This window comes from Mustela erminea, chromosome 3, assembly GCF_009829155.1.
Source record: "Mustela erminea isolate mMusErm1 chromosome 3, mMusErm1.Pri, whole genome shotgun sequence".
Lineage (NCBI taxonomy): Eukaryota > Metazoa > Chordata > Mammalia > Carnivora > Mustelidae > Mustela > Mustela erminea.
Window position 1 is genome coordinate 88,178,034 of NC_045616.1, and position 22,536 is coordinate 88,200,569.

At 39.8% G+C, this 22,536-nt stretch overlaps 2 protein-coding genes across 4 annotated transcripts in view; one reads left to right on the top strand and one right to left on the bottom strand.

Moving 5' to 3' along the window:
- Positions 1-22,536, bottom strand: part of CTNNA1 (catenin alpha 1) — a 185,461-nt gene that overhangs the window by 54,417 nt on the left and 108,508 nt on the right. The gene's annotated exons all lie outside the window — the stretch shown is intronic.
- On the top strand, positions 10,071-16,732 carry LRRTM2 (leucine rich repeat transmembrane neuronal 2). The gene is made up of 2 exons (XM_032336577.1): positions 10,071-10,857; positions 11,197-16,732. The coding sequence occupies exons 1-2, from the start codon at positions 10,854-10,856 to the stop codon at positions 12,741-12,743; spliced, it is 1,551 nt and encodes a 516-aa protein (XP_032192468.1). The 5' UTR covers positions 10,071-10,853; the 3' UTR covers positions 12,744-16,732.

The following is a 22,536-nucleotide window of genomic DNA, read 5'->3' on the forward strand; positions in this document are numbered from 1 at the left end:
AGTTCTAGGCAAAGCTTAATCCAATTGTATTGCACAGAAAAGAACATATTAGTCACTCTGAGAGAGTTCTATAAATGGGCACTGCTTCAGAGGTCAGGAAGTTGAGATTTTCATCGGGAAACATTTTAACCAGAACCAAAATTGATGGGTGCTGAAAGAAAAGGAGACAAAGTTAAGTTACCCAGGTAGAATTAGCCATGTGCTTGGAAATACCTTGGTAAGATATTAGTAGGTTAGTCTGTAAAGTACATTAAAAGTTTTTCCTTACAAAATGCCTGGCCAACAAATGTAAAATAAAACACATAGCACTCAAAGGAGAGATACAAGTAGACAAAGGAATTTAACTCAGCGTTCTACTTTCCGGTGCCCTCAAGACATTCTGGTATAGATATGCCATCAGTACACAAGCCAGCACAGCATATGAACAGCCAGGTGAGGAGATGTATTTTCGTGTTTTCTCAGTGCCCTGTTCATCGTCTATTTGTTACTCGCCTTCTCTGTTCTCCCTCATTGGAACCACTGGAACAATGACACTTGTCCCTCTGCTCCCATCTCTATGGATTGTTACAGGAGAAAAGAAGGAATATTGAGGGATATAGATGACTCAGCAGAGGGCAGAAAGGAGACAAGAGGGGATTTCAGGAATACTAAGAGTTGAAATACAGATGCAAAATTAATACAATCACTCTCAAATTTGTTTAGGGTCACATCCATTACTTTTCCCCCTAATAATCATGTACTGCCAATAAAATTAAGTAGTGTAACTTTTGGGTTCAGCTCAGGTTGTGATCTCGGAGTTCTGAGATCAAGCCCTTCATCAGGCTCTATGCTCAGTGAAGAGTCTGCTTGGGACTCTCTCTGCCCCTCCCTCCCTAATCTTCTCTCTCAAAAAAATAAATAAAATAAAATAAATTTTAAAAAAGTAAAAATGAAACAATTTTTTTTTTTTTTTTAAATGGCTTTAGGGGCTCCTGGATGGCTCAGTTGGTTAAGCATCTGCCTTCAGCTCAGGTCATGATCCCAGGGTCCTGGGACCAAGCCCCACATGGGGCTCCCAGCTCAGTAGAGAGCCTGCTTCTCCCTCTCCCTCTGCCCCTCACCCTGCTTGTGCTCTTTCCTTCTCTTTCTCTCTGTCAAATAAATAAATAAATTCTTGGGGGAAAAAAATGGGAGGGGAGTTAAAAAAAAAAAATAAAATAGTCTAGGCAAAACTGATTTAGAAATGAGAATTTCTACCTGACGGAATAAATGGTGATTTACTCATGGCCATCAGTGAGAAAGAACGTGACAAGTGTAATTAGTTACTGACAATCTCAAAGATCAAAATAACAGGATCTAAGGCAAAGGTGACTAAAACAGAATTTTAAAATAATCAAACTAATGCCTTCATCAGGAAAGTCTCCATGCATTCCCCTGAGACCTAAGAACACACTTCAAAAAAAATTTCTCTAAGTCAATCTAGTATGATTTATCATTATTCCTAGCTACGTTTTTAGGATGTTTCTAGGAGATCATTTATCCCAGAAAATATCAGCTATCTGAAATGCAAAAGCTGGGTACAATAACCTCATGAGAACCCAATCCCTTATAATCTCGAGTGCCCAGAAATTTTCTCAATTTGTGCAGAAGGATTTACTCTGCAAGTTATATAAAAGCAAATCATCAAGCTTGATTTTGAGGGAATCATAGCCACACAGCAAAATCATAGCCACACATACCACAAATCAGCTAATTCTATATTTGTGAAACTACCCTAAAAATCAATTTGTCTTTCTCGTTACTTTGGGAGATAAAAGTTTATGCCTCCTTGATCAGGAAGGGAAAGTTCAGAGCAGTAATCTGCTGAAGCTTTTAGGTTATACGAGACAAACCCTTTTAAAATCACAGCATCCCTTTAAAATATGTATACACACACACACACAAACACACACATATGCACACACATACACCTGGTGGTTCAGTTGATTAAGTGTTTGTCTTCAGTTCAGGTCATGATCCCAGAGTCCTGGGATTGAGCCCTTGCATCCTGCTCCCTGCTTGGCAGAGAGCCTGCTTCTCCTCTCACTAACCCCACTTGTGCTCTTTCAATCTATCTGTTAAATAAATAAATCTTTAAAAATAATAAATAAAATAAAATATAATGGCGTAAGTACACAGGCATATACACACTTACAACTTTAACAATGAGCTTGATGAAAGTGGAAAGGCTGCTGATGCATAAAAAATTTTTACTTCTCTTTGAAATTAAAGTTGTTGGGATTTTTTAATTTCTAGTTTTAGTTATGCCAAAGGAAAGTTGCTCATTTAACCTTTAAAATAAATGACTCACAGCTCCTACCTAATTGAAACTCTATTCCATCTAAGCAGAGACCACCTAGGTCCACTCACATTTGATATGTATGTTCTGCGAGGCAGCGACAAAAGGGCTAAGAAAACGACAGGCCATATTTAGGGTTTCAACATACAGTTTTCCCTCAGCAAGTAAATACCAGCTGAACTGAGGGGAGGTAAAGGTTATTAGCTAGATGGCCTCTAGCAACACAGTCCTAGTTGAGACAGTGAAAGGGCTTTCAAAACCCATCCTCAACAGAAGCATGAAGAAGCCATTTTACCTTTCTCTTATTTATTTGAGAGAGAGAGAGAGAGAGAGAGAGAGAGAGGAAGAGCAAGCACAAGCCTGGGAAGGAGCAGAGGGAGAGGGAAAAGCAGACTCCCTGCTGAACAGGAAGCCGGATGTAGGGCTTGATCCCAGGATCCTGGGACTATGACCTGAGCCAAAGGCAGACACAAATGGACCTGAGCCACCCAGGAGGCCCAGGATTGCTCTATTTTTAACTTCTTAAGGAACCTCCTTACTATTTTCCAGAGTGGCTATACCAGCCTGCATTCCCACCAACAGTGTAAGAGGGTTCCCAATAGCCAAACTGTGAAAAGAGCCCACATGTCCATCCACAGAGGAATGGATAAAGAAAATGTGGTGTATATATAATGGAGTATTATTTGGCCATCAGAAAGGATGAAATCTTACCATTTACACTGATGTGAATGGAACTAGAGGGTATTACACTGAGCAAAACAAGTCAGAGAAAGACAATTATCATATGGTTTCACTCATACATGGAATGTAAGAAATAGCACAGAGGATAAGGGAAGGGAGGGAAAATCAGAATGAGAAATCAGAGAGGGAGACACAAACCATGAGAGACTCTGAACTACAGGAAACAAACTGAGGGTTGCTGGAGGGGAGAGGGGTGGGGGATAGGGTAACTGAACAGTGGGCATTACGAAGGGCACGTGATGTGTTGGCGCTGGGTGTTATATGCAACTGATGAATAACTGAACTCTACATCTGAAACTAATGATGTCCTGTATGTTGGCTAACTGAACTTAAATTAAATAAACAAACAAATAAAGCAAACAGGTATATGAAGTAAGTATATGAAGTTCATAAAATAAAGCCTTAATTTTGAAACTACTAATAACCCAGAAGAAAAAAAGAGTAGGATGACTCAACTGTGAGGATATTTCAGAAGGATTTTTTTTTTAAGATTTTATTTATTTATTTAACAGACAGAGATCACAAGTAGGCAGAGAGGTGGGCAGAGGCGATGGGGGGAAGCAGGCTCCCCACCGAGCATAGGACTCGATCCCAGAACCTCGAGACCATGACCCGAGCCGAAGGCAGAGGCTTTAACCCACTGGACCACCCAGGCGCCCCTCTCAGAAGGATTTTTAAATGCTCAGTCGACTAGGACAATCAGGCTAAGATTTGGTGATAATCCAGGATCTCTTGATTTCTACACTGATTAACAACAACAAAAAAGCACTGAGCTCGATGTGGGGCCTGCTCTCATGACCATGAGATCACGACCCAGGCTAAAATCAAAAGTCGGACACTCAAATGACTGAGCCACCCAGGCACCCGCCAAATTAATTTAATTTTAAAAAATAGCTTACAAATCTTTTAAGAATGAGCAAATGAAATACACATCCACGGAAAGGAACAAAAGGATAATAAACTATATACAAATGATAGTCATTGTTACTCATAAGTAGAGAGAAACAAATAAAAGAGCATTTTTCACCTATGAGATTTCCAGATATTGTTAAATATGGTGTGGGGGGTGGCGGAGGGAGGTGGTGGGATGGTTAGTGAACACTTACAGACTTCTGGGGAAGTATGAAATGGTTTAAAACTTTTTGGAAGGCCATGTAGCAATGTCTATCAATTTTAAATATACATACACTGTAACCCAGTGATTTTATGGTTAGGAATTTATATATAAACTTGCCTAAGGATGCAGAGATATTAAAAGGATATTCGTTTCACACTGTCTGCAAAAGCCAAAATCCTCAAAACAAACTACATGTTCACAAATTACTGTATAGCCATACAATGGAAAAACTATAAAGCCACAGACAGACAGACATCCTGCAAAAAAAAGCAGCAGCAATTTGGAATCAGCTCCCACAGGATGTCAAGCCTTAGCAGTACTGTTTCAGCAATATGGGTTCAGCTCAAGCCCAGCTATAATGCTAACATGCTGCTATAAGCCTTTCATAGTAAGCAATGATCTTTTTCTCTTTGGGTCAAATTTTTGTTATTTTCTTTGCACTGATGACATCACATGTTCAAATTTTTTTGCTTGTCTTAGCACAGGTCGTTGTCCTTCTACCCCAGATTTTTGAGGGAATGACATTTCTAAGGTTCAGCAATGAAGACTGCTAGCATCTAGCCAATATACACACAAATTCACCCCTTTTAAGTTTAGCCAACTGGGTCAAAAGGCCTAACACTGAAAGGGATTCTTCAAGAAAATATGAATGGGTATCTTAACTCTTAATTCTGTTCTGTGCAAATGGCTTTGTATACCTGTGAGCCACCTATGTTGGCAGGAGGAAACACATCTAAAGAGAAAGCTACTTGGAAACGGAGTGGGAGAAGTAGGAAGGACAAATCCAAACGTGGTAGTATTTCAGAATAAAAAAATGAAGCCTGCCACACACACACACAAGGAAGGGGAAAACATGAACATGATGAAGCCACTGTGCAAACAGTTAAAAAAAGGGTTTGGCAATACAAATTTCAATCAGTCTGCATTAATCAAAACTTTAAGATAGCTCTGTTTGGTATGAGGTCTATGGTAGATGAAATAAAAGATCTTCATGGCTGAAATGCACCTCTGCCCCACGTTCTATGAAGATTTCCCCTCACCTAATGTCTGACTCTCCAGTGCATCATCCCAGTATTTACTGCTGAATTACCTAGCCTTGGACACAAAATACAAAATTAGCACTACAGAGTTGGGCTGTTACCTGATCCTAGCCCTGCTACCCCCACCAGCAACAACCAAAAAACACATGCCTCCAAAGCTAGAAGAAATCCCTAAGTTTGTAAGTTATTGCATCAAAAGGAACACAGTTCACCATCACTGTGGCACCACTACTCCTTCTTTCTGCTTTCTCTGTCATGTTTACTAACAAGAGAACAAAAGGACTTTTAAATACCAAAATCAATGGAGGGTAGGGATAGGGACAAAGATCTAGTAAAAAACGGGATTCCTGGCCTAAGTGGACAATTGACTTTTAAAAAGGTATTTGAAAAGAAAGATTACCAACCATCACCTATTTATTTACACACAACAGTGGTCTAGTGAACACCAAGGCTCTGGGAGCCTAGTGTTCTGAATGCTCTCAGATCCTCCAGCTCCACCTGGGACCATCAACTACTCTTTATAATCCATCCCAACATGATAAGAAAATATGAATGGGTATCTTAACTGGTAAAGCCAATGCATCCTTATGTATTCTATCTGCCTCTGTTATACACATTTTGTTTCTTGAGAAGATAACAAGTTATGTTCAGCAGGAACTTCACTGGTTTTTCTTTTTTTCTAAATAGCAAATCAAATAATTTAAAAGAACAGTCATATCTTTGCCGCCAAATACATGTAGTATGAAAGCGGTGAACAACTCTAGGATTTATCGTATCTTTTCTCATCTTCCTTCCTACTTCCCTACAAAAGAAAACCACTTATTCTAATATAGGCCCAAATATGAGGTTGCTAACTATGAACCCTAAAAGGTTCTTAGCAGGGGATATACTTAGACCCACTAAATCTAGGACCTTCACCCAAAAATGACTATCATTTTTTGATAAACCTGAGGAGATCCTCCAAGTAGCAATCAAGACTGGCAGCAACAAGGTTTTTTGTTTGTTTGTTTGTTTGTTTTTCCCACTGACAAACCATTTATGCATGCCCACTGTGGGCCCTGCTGGGTGTAACAAGGATCTAGCTGTGGATCAGAAACAGCATTTACCCCCATCCCTTCCCTGGGACAGTCCATTAGAGGGCGGCCTGAGCTGCAAGGACAATGTAGACCCCAATAAAGAGTCCCCAACTCAACCAGGCTTTGCAGTTCACCTGTCACGATGACGAGGCAGAGAGGACCTGAACAATGTTTATTTTAAGGTACTTCTCCAGAGCACCTATGTGTAGCACCACTGGTATTAGAGTTATTACAATTTTTGGATTTGGGAATGATTCAAGAAACATTTGACTTTTTGGCATAATGCAAAAATCAAGCTCTGGCTCTACCACAAATGAAAAGAAAAGTCCATGTATCTGTACATCTGTCTCTCTGAGCAGGGAAATAATTCTCCCTAATCAGCAATACGTATCAAAAGCAAACTTTCTGGGGCGCCTGGCTGGCTCAGTGGGTTAAGCCGCTGCCTTCGGCTCAGGTCATGATCTCAGGGTCCTGGGATCGAGCCCCGCATCGGGCTCTCTGCTTGGCGGGGAGCCTGCTTCCTCCTCTCTCTCTGCCTGCCTCTGCCTACTCATGATCTCTCTCTGTGAAATAAATAAATAAAATCTTTAAAAAAAAAAAAAAAAGCAAACTTTCATATAGAGTAATGCACATAACTACAGCACAGCCCTGCCACTTGACTCAATTACTTTTGCTTAAAGCCATTCAGAGAAGAGAGATGAGTTTGACTCTGCTTCTCCTTTGCCTTGTCACAAACAAAGCAGTGAAAACTTGAGCAGAGGATATGGACAGCGCTTTCCAAAGGCTGAACTACCACTTTAATTAAGTCAAAGGCATATGTATGGGGAGTGAAGCTGCCTAAAATGAAACCAGAAGTAAGTTTAATTCAGAAAGAACATGGATCTCTGCTTAGTCCTTTGAGCTAAAGAAACAGATTTTTTAAAGTAACAATATAAAATTCTATCAACAAACCATGTACTCCACCAATTTTAAGACAAACACTGTATCTTCTTTGGTTCCACAGACAACCTTTTGAACCCAAAGAAAAGGCAAGATGACTTGTGACTTAAAAGGAACTCTCTGGGTACCGTGCATTACTGCCCACTTCTCCAGATGCGTGAAAAAATAAATACTCTTGGGGCACCTGGGTGGTTCAGTGAGTTAAGCCTCTGCCTTCGGCTCAGGTCATGATCCCGCGGTCCTGGGATGGAACCCTGCATATGGGGCAGGGGAAAGGTGTCTCTGCTCAGCGGGGAGCCTGCTTCGCCCCTCTCTGCGCTTCTCTGCCTACTTGTGATCGATCTCTCTCTCTCTCTGTCAAACAGATAGATAGATAAATAAATAAAATTACTCTTGATCGCACTGGTGCTTCTCTGGGTGATTTTCCTTGCCCACAAATCTGGTCTAACAGTGCTGGGATAATATAATTTAAGCATTCTCCATTTGTTAACATGTAAGAGGTAGGCAAGCAGACTAGAGAGCAGAAAGGAACCAAGAGTCTAAGGGGGAAGGAGATGCTTTCCTTCTAAATTTTCACATACAACTCATTCCTAATTGTGGTTGCTCTAATACAACTGCCTCTAATGCTTTTCTCCACATGGAACCAAAGTGGTTACTTCAGGGAAGAATTTAATCCAGTTCTTCTTGCATGTTAAAGGTATTTTTTGTTTTTCGGGGTTTTTTTGTTTGTTTGTTTTAAAATCAGGGAGCAGCTTACTTCATTCAACAGGGGCAGTTACAGTAACCCAAGGGCTGCTTTTCCTTTAAAAAAAAAAAAAAAATTAAGAGCCAGTCCTTATCAGACTACCCCCTCCTTAGATGTTTTGGGAGAAAGTTGCTGTAGAGCAGGAACTCTTGTCACCCAAGCTCACAGGCCCTGTACGAATCTGATTAAAACTTATTCACAAGAAAGAGAATTCTGCAAATCAGTCTATGAACCCAGGACCCAGCCTATGGACAGGCAAGACTTCAGAAAAGATGAGGTCAGTGCAGGGGGGAGTGACATCCTTTAGGTCTAAAACCGAACCTTTCCCTTCCTTAACCAGCAAGTAGGAAAATGGCAAGAGTACTACCACAGGCTCATTAAGAATGTGGGGTTCCATTCATAGGCAGTTCTGGCCTGGGAGCTTGGCTCTGGCCTGGGGATGCACTGCAGTCTATGACTGTCTATCCAATCTTACTTTCCTCTGTGGCCTGAAGACTCCAGTGGCCTATAAAGTATTCCTACTGTCTTCTCTCTCCTTTTATACCTCTATGTACTTTCCAAATATAACTCTAATACTTCTAATCCATCTTGGGGTCTGCTTCTAAGAGGACTTAGACTAACCCACCTGCAGTTGCTGATGCTTCCACAGCACCTTCATGCAGGTCCCTGAGGACAGGACCTTGGATTCCTCCAATTTTCACTCCAGTAACACCTTTCAACACAGGAACTATACCTCTTTAGAGTATAACTTCTTACTCAGCAGGATGAAGCTCCTGGAACCCAAGAGGCCAATGATGTTCTGGTTTCATAGACACCACAGGTAGTTTTGAAATTTTTGCCTCCAGGTTAAGCACCAACAGTATGACAGGAATTGGCATGGAAGCCCAAATTAATATAAGGTAAGACCTGTAAAAGACCTTACATCTGTCCGGCCTGAATATATGGAAAAAAAAATACACACACACACACTCTCTCTCTATGTGTATGTATGTGTATATATACACATATGTGCATATGTGCATGTGTGTGTGTGTGTGTGTGTGTGTGTGTGTGTGTGTGTATGGCCCTGACTAATGCTAGAAAAATCCCTCACATTTATAGTATATTAAACATGGACCTGGGGCACCTGGGTGGCTCAGCTGGTTAAGTGTCTGTCTGTCTTTGGCTCATGATCCTGGGGTCCTGGGATCGAGCCTCATGCTGGGCTCCCTGCTCAACAAGACACCTGCTTCTCCTTCTCCCTCTGCCCCCAACTCGTGTTTGCTCTCTCTCTCTAGTGGTGTCTCAAATACATAAAACCTTAAAATAAGATAAACATGGAATTGTACGTTCATAACCAAGTTCTGAAAAATGACACTACTCGACAAGGAGAAGAAACAGGTCAAGTAAAAACAAAATCCTATTCCAAAGTACAAGTGACCTTCTGTATTCACCAGAGATTCCAACAGTGAGTATTAGACTCAAAGTCAGTTCTTAGTGTGCCGGTAGGAGCTATTAAATATGCAAATGCTCTGTTACATGGGGGCTACAATGCCCCAAATCAAGCTCAGTCCTTTCAGATGAAGGAGTAAGTGAGATTCAGAGGTAAATACGAGGGACTATACCAGAATCCAACCATGCTCTATCACTTGTCCTAAATCTCTTCTGTTCTAGGTTTATGTTTATTTAGGACATGCAGTATTAAATGACAGTATCACCCTTATTCTCCTAGTAAGACATCTAAAGATCAAATCAGCATTATTGTTCAATCAGCACTATGATCAAAACATCACTGTAAAATGAAACAGAAAAGGAGAAATCTTTTTAACTCAATTTCCCCTTCAATTCTCAAGGAGCAAAAGTAACCAAATACTTTGTATTGTTAGGTTTTTCCCCCCTCCTCTTCATTCTTGGTTTATGATGTTAAGCTCTTAATGACAAGAAGCCAAGCCCACCTTGGCTAGTTTTCCAACACATCTACAGCAAATCATACTCAGACTTCTATTTTCTCCAAGCATGACAACAAGGTGACGGAGTAGCTTTCCAAACTACTGGAGCAGCAGGCACTACCTCGCACAGGCCGGCATTAAATCTGCACTTCACAAATCATGCAGGCTCCTGCCCATGTAGATGATCTCTCTCTGCAGAACCGGCAGTCTAACACTGGCTCTTCCAAGCATTAAAAATCATCACTCTGCTATCCCAACTCACTGTTCAGACGGGTCTTCCTGAATGCAGCCTTTATTATACCTCACTGCTGCTTCCTACACTGAAGGAATACCATGTTTTTAAGTCAGGGGTCCTCTTTCTTGCTTTATTACAATCAAGGGGTCTTACAGCAACCCCGATGCTGTTACATAGCACAGTGCTTTATAACAGTAAAGCTTCTGGAAAACCCAAACAAAAGACACGTCACCCGGTGACGTCAGCCTATATACGGTTCTGTGTGGTCGCAGCACATAAGCAATTCCATTCTTGTGCCGTTTCTCGGAAAAGCTTTTCAGTAAATGCACTCATGCTGCTCCAGGAGCTCTTCTCTGCAACAAGCCGCCCATCTGCCATCAACAAGTTAAGACCGAGGGAACTAACGGCTGCGGAAAGGAGAGACTGAAGCTTTGATTAACCAGCCGAGCAGTTAAAGGAGGACAAAATTAATAACTTACATTCAAAACTGATTAAGGGAAGCAGAGAGGACACAGAAAATGAAACCAACGCTTTCAAGAGGAATATCCTAAGGAAAAACATAATTCACCCTGGTGGATTCAATTTTGCTCAGAAAGCCTGGGACACAGAAAACAGGAAACTGGTCAAAGGCTCCTGCATGTTAGAGCCTTTTACAGACTCACTGCGTTGAGTCTAACAACCGTGACTGAATGCAGCCTCCAATGTGCTCAGAAGAATGGGTAAGTCCATGCATTTATGTGTCTTGTACAGTCAGCAAGGAATCGTGCTTTTTAAAATAAGCCACTGAATTCATGTTTTATGAAAGAAATCACAGTCAAATTTCTGGATTTTGAGGTTTAGGTAACAGCCTATATTGCTAATGACAAAACATGCTCTATTTTCTTAATGGTTTAAGTTTTGTTCTAGTCATACTAACGAGGTTAGTTTTCCTGCAGCAAATGAAAAATAAGTTATATGCAGTGAAATCTTTCGCCATAATGTTTTGTTTTTTTTAACAGCTCATACATTCTGCTGAAAAATATCCTATCTTCTTGTTTTCCTTAAATTATATTCTGCAGGCTTACATTTCAAGTGGCCATTAGGGGCCCCTATGCTGGCAGCAATATATGCAATGAGTATGGTTTTAAAAATGCTGCCTGCCCTGGGTATGGCGTGTCCACCCAAATGCCGCTGCGAGAAGCTGCTCTTCTACTGCGACTCTCAGGGCTTCCGCTCAGTGCCAAACGCCACAGACAAGGGCTCTCTGGGCCTGTCCCTGAGGCACAATCACATCACAGAGCTCGAAAGGGATCAATTTGCCAGCTTCAGTCAACTTACCTGGCTCCACTTAGACCACAATCAAATTTCAACAGTAAAAGAAGATGCTTTTCAAGGACTATATAAACTTAAGGAATTAATCTTAAGTTCCAACAAAATATTTTACTTGCCAAACACAACTTTTACTCAACTGATTAACCTGCAAAATTTGGACCTGTCTTTTAATCAGCTGTCATCTCTGCACCCAGAGCTCTTCTACGGCCTTCGGAAGCTGCAGACCTTGCATTTACGGTCCAACTCCCTGCGGACTATCCCAGTACGTCTGTTCTGGGACTGTCGTAGTCTGGAGTTTCTGGATTTGAGCACAAACCGTTTGCGAAGTTTGGCTCGCAATGGATTTGCAGGATTAATCAAACTGAGAGAGCTTCACCTAGAGCACAACCAGCTGACGAAGATTAATTTTGCTCATTTCCTACGGCTAAGCAGTCTGCACACACTCTTCTTACAATGGAACAAAATTAGCAACTTGACATGTGGAATGGAGTGGACCTGGGGCACTTTAGAAAAGCTAGACTTGACTGGAAATGAAATCAAAGCCATCGACCCAACAGTGTTTGAAACGATGCCTAATCTTAAAATTCTCCTCATGGATAACAACAAGTTAAATAGCCTTGATTCCAAGATCTTAAACTCGCTGAGATCCCTCACAACCGTCGGCCTCTCTGGCAATCTGTGGGAATGCAGCCCTCGAATATGTGCTTTGGCCTCCTGGCTGGGCAGTTTCCAAGGTCGGTGGGAACATTCCATCCTATGTCACAGCCCTGACCACACCCAAGGAGAGGATATACTAGATGCAGTCCATGGATTTCAGCTCTGCTGGAATTTATCAACCACTGTCACTGCCATGGCTACAACTTATAGAGATCCAACCACTGAATACACAAAAAGAATAAGCTCATCAAGTTACCATGTGGGAGACAAAGAAATCCCAACTACTGCAGGCATAGCAGTTACTACTGAGGAACACTTTCCTGAACCAGACAATGCCATCTTCACTCAGCGGGTAATTACAGGAACAATGGCTTTATTGTTTTCTTTCTTTTTTATTATTTTTATAGTGTTCATCTCCAGGAAGTGCTGCCCTCCCACTTTAAGAAGAATTAGGCAGTGCTCAATGATTCAGAACCACAGGCAGCTCCGATCCCAAACACGACTCCATATGTCAAACATGTCAGACCAAGGACCGTATAATGAATATGAACCCACCCATGAAGGACCCTTCATCATCATTAATGGTTATGGACAGTGCAAGTGTCAGCAGCTGCCATACAAAGAATGTGAAGTATAATATCGGCCTGTCATCAAAAATTACATCAGATAAGTAACCTATTTTACATAGTAGGGGCTAAATACATACCTAATTTTTACCAATGGTGACATTAAGCCTAATTTTCCAAATCAAGTGGAGACTTAAGTTTTTGAAGTGTTGAAGTATTTTTAATTTTTTTTATGAAACCATATTTTAAGTGTTATATGAAGCAAAGCTCTTATTAATTTGCACTCTTGTTGCAAAGTCTAAAAATGCTTACTTCAAAATAAGACATTTCATGTATGTAATTATAAACTATTATGTGTAAACATTTACACTAAGGTCTCCATATGCTATTTTTTTTCTACTGAAAAGAGTTTGGAAAGAAGCTACTGAGCAGAAAAAGATATGGATCAATACTTGTTAGATCACTGCTCTCCATCCCAAGTACCACAACTGGCTTGCTGCTTAAAAGGAGGCTTAGCAAAGTTCCCTTATATGATAATTTGGTATTTACTCAAATCTACAATTTACTGCCAGTGTGGGAAGTAGAATTTGATGTATGCTGAAGACTGGTAAATATCAAACACTCTTCTTCCAGAGTTTTTGCCTGGGTTGGTAGATGCTATCGAAGTCCACATTATGAAATCAAAACCCTTTATGTAATTCTAATAAGCTGAGTGACTCTTTAATGTATTTAAATAATGAATCCAAGTGATTATGAAAAGGTCTCATCGCAATGAAATCAATAGCAAATAATTACACTGACTTCATGTGACATATTTCTAGTTTTACTTATAATGGAAATGTTGATTTTTGTGGCATTTAGACAATTTTCTTAAACTAGTATTAAATCACCATTTTACTAATTAGTTTACTAAATCCTGTATTTACATTTACATGTAAAAAAAGATTTAGAAATTATTTTGGAGAGAAAAGAGACAAACAGAGTCAACTTAACAATCCTGTGACCTGCTCCCTCTAGTTTGAAGCACACACAAAAATTCTCTCCCTCCATGATCAAAGATGCCTTGACAAAGGGGTTTAAACCTCTTTCTTCTGCCTTCTCCTGATCTTCAAACCTCAAAAAGCCAAATTAAAAACAATTGGCTAGCAAGAGGCATAACACTAGTTCTTAATAGAATATAGTATAATGGAACCAAGAAAAAAAAATCACTTTCTAAATATTATATGCTGAAATTTGGCTATTTAATAAAGATATCTAACCATACTATAAAGAGCAGTTCCTTCCAGGTGAAGGGAACAACATATTACTGAGGAGAACATTCTACATGCCTATATAGCCACACAGCGGTAATGCAAAGGTGGCGTGGAGGTGAAGGGATGAAAGGGAAAGGCAGCATTTTGAAATGTGACTCAAAGAAACAGTATAGCTTAAGTTAAAAGACAGTCATGAGTGAGGCAAAGGTTAACTACACAATCTGCATCAAACTGGGCAAGGCCCTGGGACCTGCAGCTGAAAAGGGGAGAGTGTGTTAATAAAAACATTCCATAATTAACAAATGCTAACGATGCCATACTTTTCATGCAGAAAAGAGCCACAAGTATCTCATTTCTTTGATTATGATTTCTACAAAGAAACTATGACATATATGGGATTTAGATCCAAGTCATCATTTCATATAGAATTTTTCCATAGAAGAGGTTTGTTGCATGTAGAGGCAAAACCCATTAAATTAGACTGGCTTAATTTTAGAAAAATGAGCATTTCTACAACTGACATTGGCTCTATGTGAAAAAAGGCATATATCCTTAGAGAAAACCACTATCATTAAAAAACAAAAACAAAAAATCCCCAGCTAATCTTTCCCTTAATATGACCATTAACACATTATCCTTCTATCCAAGGCATGTTTTCTTCCCAGGATTGAACTGCAAACATGCTAAGACTACAGTTTAATCCATGAGATTTAACTGTAATTTTTTTCTTCTTTAATATTAAGAGAGGGGTGTCTACCTACATTTCAAAGAAAACGTCTATCAGTAAAAACGCAGATAAGATCACAAATTGGGGTAAAAATGTGCTCTCTATATTTTTTAGGGTGGGTAGATTAGTTTGGCAAAGTCTCAGCCCAGCTGTGTTCAGCTGATCTAGAGCGGTGAGCATTTTATTTCTTATTAAACCAGACCATGGGCCTGCCTGAGCAGAGACAGAAGCTGATTTTACGGCATAGAGCGCAGATCATTGCTTCCCTGTGGAGGGGCTGGATCAGAAGCCCCATTACAAATGAGAGCTCCATGAGCTAAAATTTACCAACCCATTTATCAGGGTAACCATGGCCATTTGTCAGGGTAAGCTTTGTCACAACACAACTGTGCCCTGAACACACAAACTCCACTAGCCCTAAAGGATAGCACTGAAGTATTTTCCGTCATTTCATCCACAACCAACATTAACTGAAACTGTGAAGAGAAGGATGAGAAATACTGGCTAAAAATTCCCACATAAATATTAAAGATTACCTTTAGTAAAACAGACCATCAACTGACAAAACCCTTAATGTGTGTAGAAAAGTAAAATGGGAAAGCAAGCAATTCAGTAAATTCCGGGAAACAGCATAGCAAAGCCACTAAGGAATACTTTCCAGTCGAAAACTACAAAAATTTTTTGCCCTCCATTTTTTGGGTAATGCTCTCAGAGAAAAGTAACAGTGCAGATAGCATTTTCCTTTTTCACTTAAAGTGCAAACTTCCCTTTTCAACTGCTTGTAGAAGGCAGGATTCCAGTGAATTTTGGCCTATTTGTGTTTTGGTATCGGCGCAGCTTTGAAGATGAGACTGTTAATCATATGTCCTCTCTTTACCAACTGGCTAGGGTGTAAGAGCATCACAGCTACACTGCAGATCCTGGTAATATGATGTTAGAGCTTTTGTTTCATCAGTGTAGTCTTACCCTCTTCAGTGCCTCCCCCCTTCCCTCAGATCTTTTTTCACTTTCAAGGTTTGAGGAAAATGACCACTTAAACAAGAACCAGAAAAATAATTAAATCTTTCTGGAAAAAGAAAAGCTAAGAAGGCCATGATACTGTACCCACCTAGTAACCAAGAGCTTCTTTGGAATCGTTTATATTCATTTCTGTAGCTTGCCAGGGATTTCAATCACTTTTCTGAAATCAGAGTGGGCTGATAAATCTGCAAATTCACACACAACTCAGAGAATGCCCACTGCCAACATCAAATAGCAAAGATACTAATTTTTTAAGCCAAAAATCTGCACTAACACATGTAATTTCTTAATGTGCCTAAGTTAATTTCTATACCAATTCAATGAATGGAATCGACTGAACTTTCCAACTCCACTAATTATTAAAATCCATCTGCTTATTCTAATGCTAGTCACCAAGAGCTAGACTCCATCTTTCCAATAAAAATGAGCCCTCTGTATCGCTAGGTCCAAATCCTAAAATTCAAAACAGGCATATCATTTTCTTAAGGCATACTTCCTACACGTGCTATCAGGGCAAAAAGCTGTAAATGTCTTCTTCCTAAAATGTGGATATCTATATGAAATTTTAAAAAGAATATTTTTGAGAAGCTGACTTACATGACCATTTTCCTAATAGAGCAATACAGTGACAGACCTTTCTCAAAGTCTGTTTTGGGACATGATCTTCATATTTCATTGGCTTAAGTGCTTCAACCAGAAAAAGATGAAGATAAAAATGATAAGGTCATCTATAGGTAATTAAATATTCCTGTTCTTAATCTAGGGCAAAATCACAGTACTTGAATAAGGCCAAAAACACAAGGAAAATGACTGTTCAAGCTTTCATACAAGCTATTCATACAAACATTTGGAAACCTCTGCTACTCCTTCAACTAACATATTCTTCCTTGGTAATCTTTAAAAAAAAAAAAAAAAAGTCTGATATATGGAATGTTTGGTGAACCTTCCTATCAACACTGAGACTGGACACTAAGAGTATAGTCCAAACACATTGTGTTCAATCACCTTAAGAGCCATTTTTCTGTTTTGTTTTGTTTTTGCTGGGAGGTGGGCAATTGGGTTTGGGGGGTGGGTGGGAAGAAAGTACTATTATAATGGGGCCAGGGGGATAACGAAGTGCAGTGTACAGGAAAGATTTGTTATTAAAATTGTGTATACTGTAAAAAGTGAATGTCTTTTTTTTTTTTTATAAAGCTTTTCCTTGGTAGGCAATCAATTTTGACATGTGAAACTTGAAAAACCATTTGTGACAGAGAAACCTTAAATGAACATTTGTTTTGTACCATATTCTCTGCAATGCCAAATATGCCAGTTGAGTAAAGGGCAGTTAATCAACTTTCTTCATCGACAGAAAGGATAAACTAAGCGAATGATGGGGTGCTGGTGGTTGGGTGGGGAGGGGGTTGGGGACAGCCCTAGCCAAAAAGCTACCATGCCAACAGCTAGCAGTTCTGGAATAAGAAGCTGCTTTGTCACAAGCCTTAGGGAGTGGACAAACTGCTATCCATAGGGATCACAGGGCCTAAGGTTGGCTCCTACCCTGCCCAACAGTGGACTGCCACCACATCCTGAGGAGCTTCAAAAAGACTGCCTGTATCTAGCAAACAGCAACTTGGCCTTTACCTTGGCAGTTCTCTGGTGGGGAAAGACACCAACAGCACCTTACACACCATTCCTGGGAGGGATGGCCATAGGTGCTGATCATGCTGAGATCTCTAGGATCCCCATATACCCTACCCCACTCTGAGATACCAGCTCAGCAAATATGGATAGGGAAAAGGAAGGTAAGATTTTTAAGTAGTGGCCTTTGCTTATAATAAACAACCCCGGGATAGGATGCTATGTCTGGGCAGCATGGTGGTGGGGGGTGGGGGTGGGGTGTGTGTGCAGAAAGTGCCCTGGTCTCAAGGAACTGACTGCCAGGAGCTGCCACATTTGACTGGATGTACTTGCTACTTCTCTAGGCCCAGAGCAACGCAGCAGGACTACACCGCAGGAAGAAACAAGGCCATCCCTTTCACCCAAGATTAAGGGAATCAGAGAGCCTAAGAGAGCTATCACACCAGGAATCTCAGCAGTAACAAGGGCAGAGACAGGAACCTCAGCACAAAATTTTACTGTCAAACTCATCATGTATGCACTAGAAGGCAGAGGTGATGGTGGTTTCAATTTGCACAAAGAACCGAATTCCTATACTATATGGAGTTAAAAGAGCTTATTAACCTAATTCTCATACTTTTAAATCTTGAAAATCCCATGTAAAGCTACATCTCATTTCTTTATCAGCTATTTTAATTAGTTTTGCCTGTATGCCACAGCATTCTCAGGTTCCCACTCAAATTTATAATAGATTTCTTCAAGGTCTGTTTCAAGTGATTTTTTTCCCTTTCTTTAAATATATTTAACCAGCTGGGTACTCAAATCTCCCTTAGACAAAATGTACTACAAATCATCTTTCACAAAGAGAGAAAGAGAGGTGAAAAATCATAGCTATTCCAAACATCACTCCTTCTTAGCATGAGATCCTCCTCACCAGCCAAAGTTTTGGGAACACTCTTTAGGGACACATGTTGAGCCTCCCCTCCCCTAGCCACAGGGGACATTAAAGAGAAAGAAATTTCCAAAGGCAAGTACAACGAGGCACCCTATCCTGCAAAGTCTGCAAACTGAACATACACCAACCCTGAATACATGGAGACCCAAGAGCAAAGTCTACCACATGGCCTCCCACATGGGTCTCAGGACCTCCCACCAGAACCCCAACATGAATAAACATCTGTGAACAATTAGCCTGAGGGCAGGGCCAATAACTCTACCACCACGCTAAGACACAGGACACTCTTTCCTCACTTGAGAACCAGATTTTAAAACTGCAACCCCAGAGACAAACCCAAAGCAGTTTTACAACTTTCATCAAGACACGACCAAAAACTATGGTAGAGAGATATAAAAATGTTTTAACTTCACTAACTGACTCTCCATTCAAAATTGTGTTCAGAGCACAAGAACTCCATGCTTAGGCTGCAGTATTTGTACAAAAAAAATACACATCTGCACCTGCACATATTTACACACATATACATATGTGTATAATTTAAATATATACATGTAAAACCTGTAAGTTGCTTCTTTTGAAAAATTAGAAACTATACAGCCACTGATATTAGCCCACCTACTTCATCACCATGAGAAGCAAAAAAGTTCCTCGAGACAGACTAAAACATTTCCCATGACCTAGCTGCCAAATATACAGAGAGCAACTGCTCAGCACCTTACACCTTTGAAAACTATTTATCATTTCATATAACTTACTTCTATGAAGTCAAGGAAACAGAGCTTAATACATTCACATGAAATAAATGGTTCATGTATTTTTTAAAGATTTTATTTATTCATTTGAGAGAGAGCCACACAGAGATAGAGAATGAGCAAGGAGGCAGGAGAGAGAGAAGCAGGCTCCCCAATGATCCAGGAGCCCTACTAGGGGCTCGATCCCAAGGCCCAGGATCATGACCTGAGTCAAAGGCAGATGTCAAACCATCTGAGCCACCCAGGTGCCCCAAATGGTTCAAATATGGATATTAAAAGATCAAAAGCAGGGATTCTTAACTCTAAGGGTCCAGGATATGTTTCATAGAAAGCAAGAACCTCTTGAAATTACAATGTAAGTATTTTATGTATGTCTCAATATTTCACCAGATTCTAAAGAGTTGTGATAACTTATTAAAAGAAAACTTATTTTTAAAAAACTTATTTAAAAAGTTTATTATTAAACTTATTAAAACATTAAACTTATTACTTTTAAAAAGCCCTAGCAGAATAATGGGACAGTTATTTCTAATATACACTAATTTGACCTTGACCTTCCCCTAGTGGCTAAGGCAAAGAACAAAACCATGAGCTTTCATCTGATAAAAGCAGCACACAGTTTACTTGGGGTAGAGATACTTAAGAGCAAAACCCTGTGAATTACTTATAAAACAGAGCCAGTTGCAGGATCAGTAAGAAAAAATGTCAGACAGTATCTCCAAGGAGGTTATGAAGAACAGACAGACTTGTTCTTCATGTAAATCCTTGAAAAAGTTAAGAGTAAGAAGCCTACCCAAGCATGTTGCATGCTTTGTGGTGACCCAAGGGTGAAGCCTATACAGTCAGCAAGAATGAAGGCGCACCTACTTGGGAGAGCAGTTAATGTCTCCTCCTTATCACATCCCTACGACCCAAACTACAGTGTTCCATCACCTATGAGACATTTGGTGAATATCTGCTCCATTACAACATGAGGAGTACAACTTAAAATTTAAAAATCTTCTAACTACATCAGGAATGAAAAGCAGCACATTCCATGGATAATCTTTAGTGCTGATGATAACCCTAACCACTCTCCTTGGGTAAGAATCTTAAAAATGGTAACTAATTTTCTAAGAAAGAATGCATTTAAAAAGATAAAGCATTCACTGGTCTGATGGCTGTCACAAATTTAACTGTCCCTCATTCTATAATTATCAGAAAAAACATTTAGATTTCAAAAGGAGTAAAGAGCACAGTGATTAAGAGACCTATTCCACACTTGTGCCTGTGACCACAGACAAGTCCTTCAACCTCACTGTCCCTCGAGCTTCTCATCCCTAACACGGAATTAATAGTAGTAACAACAAAAGGGGAATCAAATTCACGTAAAGTACTGAGAACAGGCTAGAACAGAGTAAAGGTTCAATAAATGCTTGCTATTTTTTTAACTGCAGTATGTGGAGAGCTAGATGCAAAAGATCCATCAAGAAGAGAATATAATCACATTAAAAACATGTTAGACCTCAGCATTATTTCAGGAACCTCTCTGGTTTCTGGTCTCCCTTCCCTCACTAAGCTAATGCATAGTATCCAAAATGAAGACTCATAGCAACAGCTTTTAATAAGCCAACAGACTGCATACACTTTCTGTGTCTAGTACCGATATAAAACTAACCACATTACTCACAGCCAAGTAATCTGCTTTATAAAATGTATTATAATATTATGTATGACATTACTTTGGCTTTACGAATCAAGGCTAAATTTCAAAAGATAAAATCCCTAATTCCAAAATTCATTCTGAGTAAGGCAGTCACTTAAAATCCAGTGATGTCTTTTTTCCTTGTTCAATAAAACTATATGTGACACATGTATTACCCATTATCATAAACAGATACTATTTTTCAAAAGAAAGAAGAAATAATCTCATTGGTATCTCAGCTTCTGACAAGTTTCTTTTAGGACAAAATACACGGCTGAGGATTAAAGATCACGATTATGTTTATTATTTTTTTTTTTTTGCTTAGAAGATAAATGCCTTCAAGTCTACCACATCTAATTTAGGAAGAAGCCCATCCAACTGTGGCAGATTTGGTTTGTAGGCAGATTTGCTAGAATCATTGATATGAAGGGAGGTATGAAAATGTAAAACCACAAAGATAACTTATCAGTTCAGTGCATATAGGAGGGTTATGTTTCATGATTGCTGATGATCCTCCATTTTACCAAAATGTTAAATATAAAGCTTGTTCAGAATTAGCCTGTCTGAATGAATACACACATTATTATGGCCCCAATTTTTTAAGTAAAGAACTTTCTTAGTCTTCCTAAGATCATGATCCAGTTTATCCAGCAAGGAAGAACATTTTATCTCCTCCTTCATCCACAATTTTTCTCCATTTTCCCACATCTCTTGACACTGGGCTTGCTTTCTGATCCTCAGTTTTACAAACTTTTCCCATACCCGATTATCCAAGGAAATTCCAAGGAAAAGCACCTTAATGAGCAGAAACCAGTCAGCTGCAGTGTATTCAGGCTGAGCACCAATCTTCTATAAAAAATAACCCATATAAATATATATATATATATATACACACACACACACACATATATATATATATATTTTTTTTTTGAGAGAGAGAGAGAGAGCATGCGAGCGCACACGCATGAGGGGGTGGGGGGCAGAGAGGGAGAGAGAGAAAGAGTATCAAGCAGACTCCATGCTGAGCATGGAGCCAAACGTGGAGCTCAATCTCATGACCCTGAGATCACAATCTGAGCCAAAACCAAGAGTCAGACAGTTAACTGACTGGCCACTGAGGCACCCCAGAAATTTTAAAGATACTCCTTGACTTCACAAAACTAGATGCCTATCAGCTGCAAAATGATCCCCACAATTAGGGAGACAGTAATAGGAACAAAATCACTCACCAGAGTTGCCCTCTTAGTTTACCTTTCCCTTTGTAGAAGATTCAAGTATCAGATGTTCATTCGTTTTGCTTTTACTTTCAAAAGACCAAAAACCCAAGTCATTTGAGAAAAGTACCCTTTTGCACTAATAATTAGCATTCACTCTGGCCAGCTCTCTGGCCAAACAAAATTCCCAACACCTTTCACATCTTTAATATGAATAGTTATTTTACTGGTTTTATTCAGGGGTGGGGAGCGTGCCTTGGAGCAAAGAGGACATGGTTATGAAATTTTCAGAAATGTCGAATTCTTGGGGTAAGGATAGGCCGTACTCCTTACCCCCCTCATCTATGCTGTAAAATTTTATACCAGTTTTGTCAGGATTCCATAAAATTGGCCACAAAAACAGTGATCTTTCATGTGTAAGTACTTTCTGAGTTTTTGTTCCCCAAAGGAAAAAAGACATGAGCATGAGACACTGATAATGCTAGGACTGCCACACGTGGCACACACAATAACAGCTGTGCTCACAAGTGACTCTGATGTTGCCACTCCTCTCTCACCAACCTCCCTAACTTACCGGGAAGCTCACAAGGGGAAAAAAAAATAGCGCTGGGAAAGAAAAGGAAAAGAATCACCACTCTCAGCACACTCTTGTAGGCA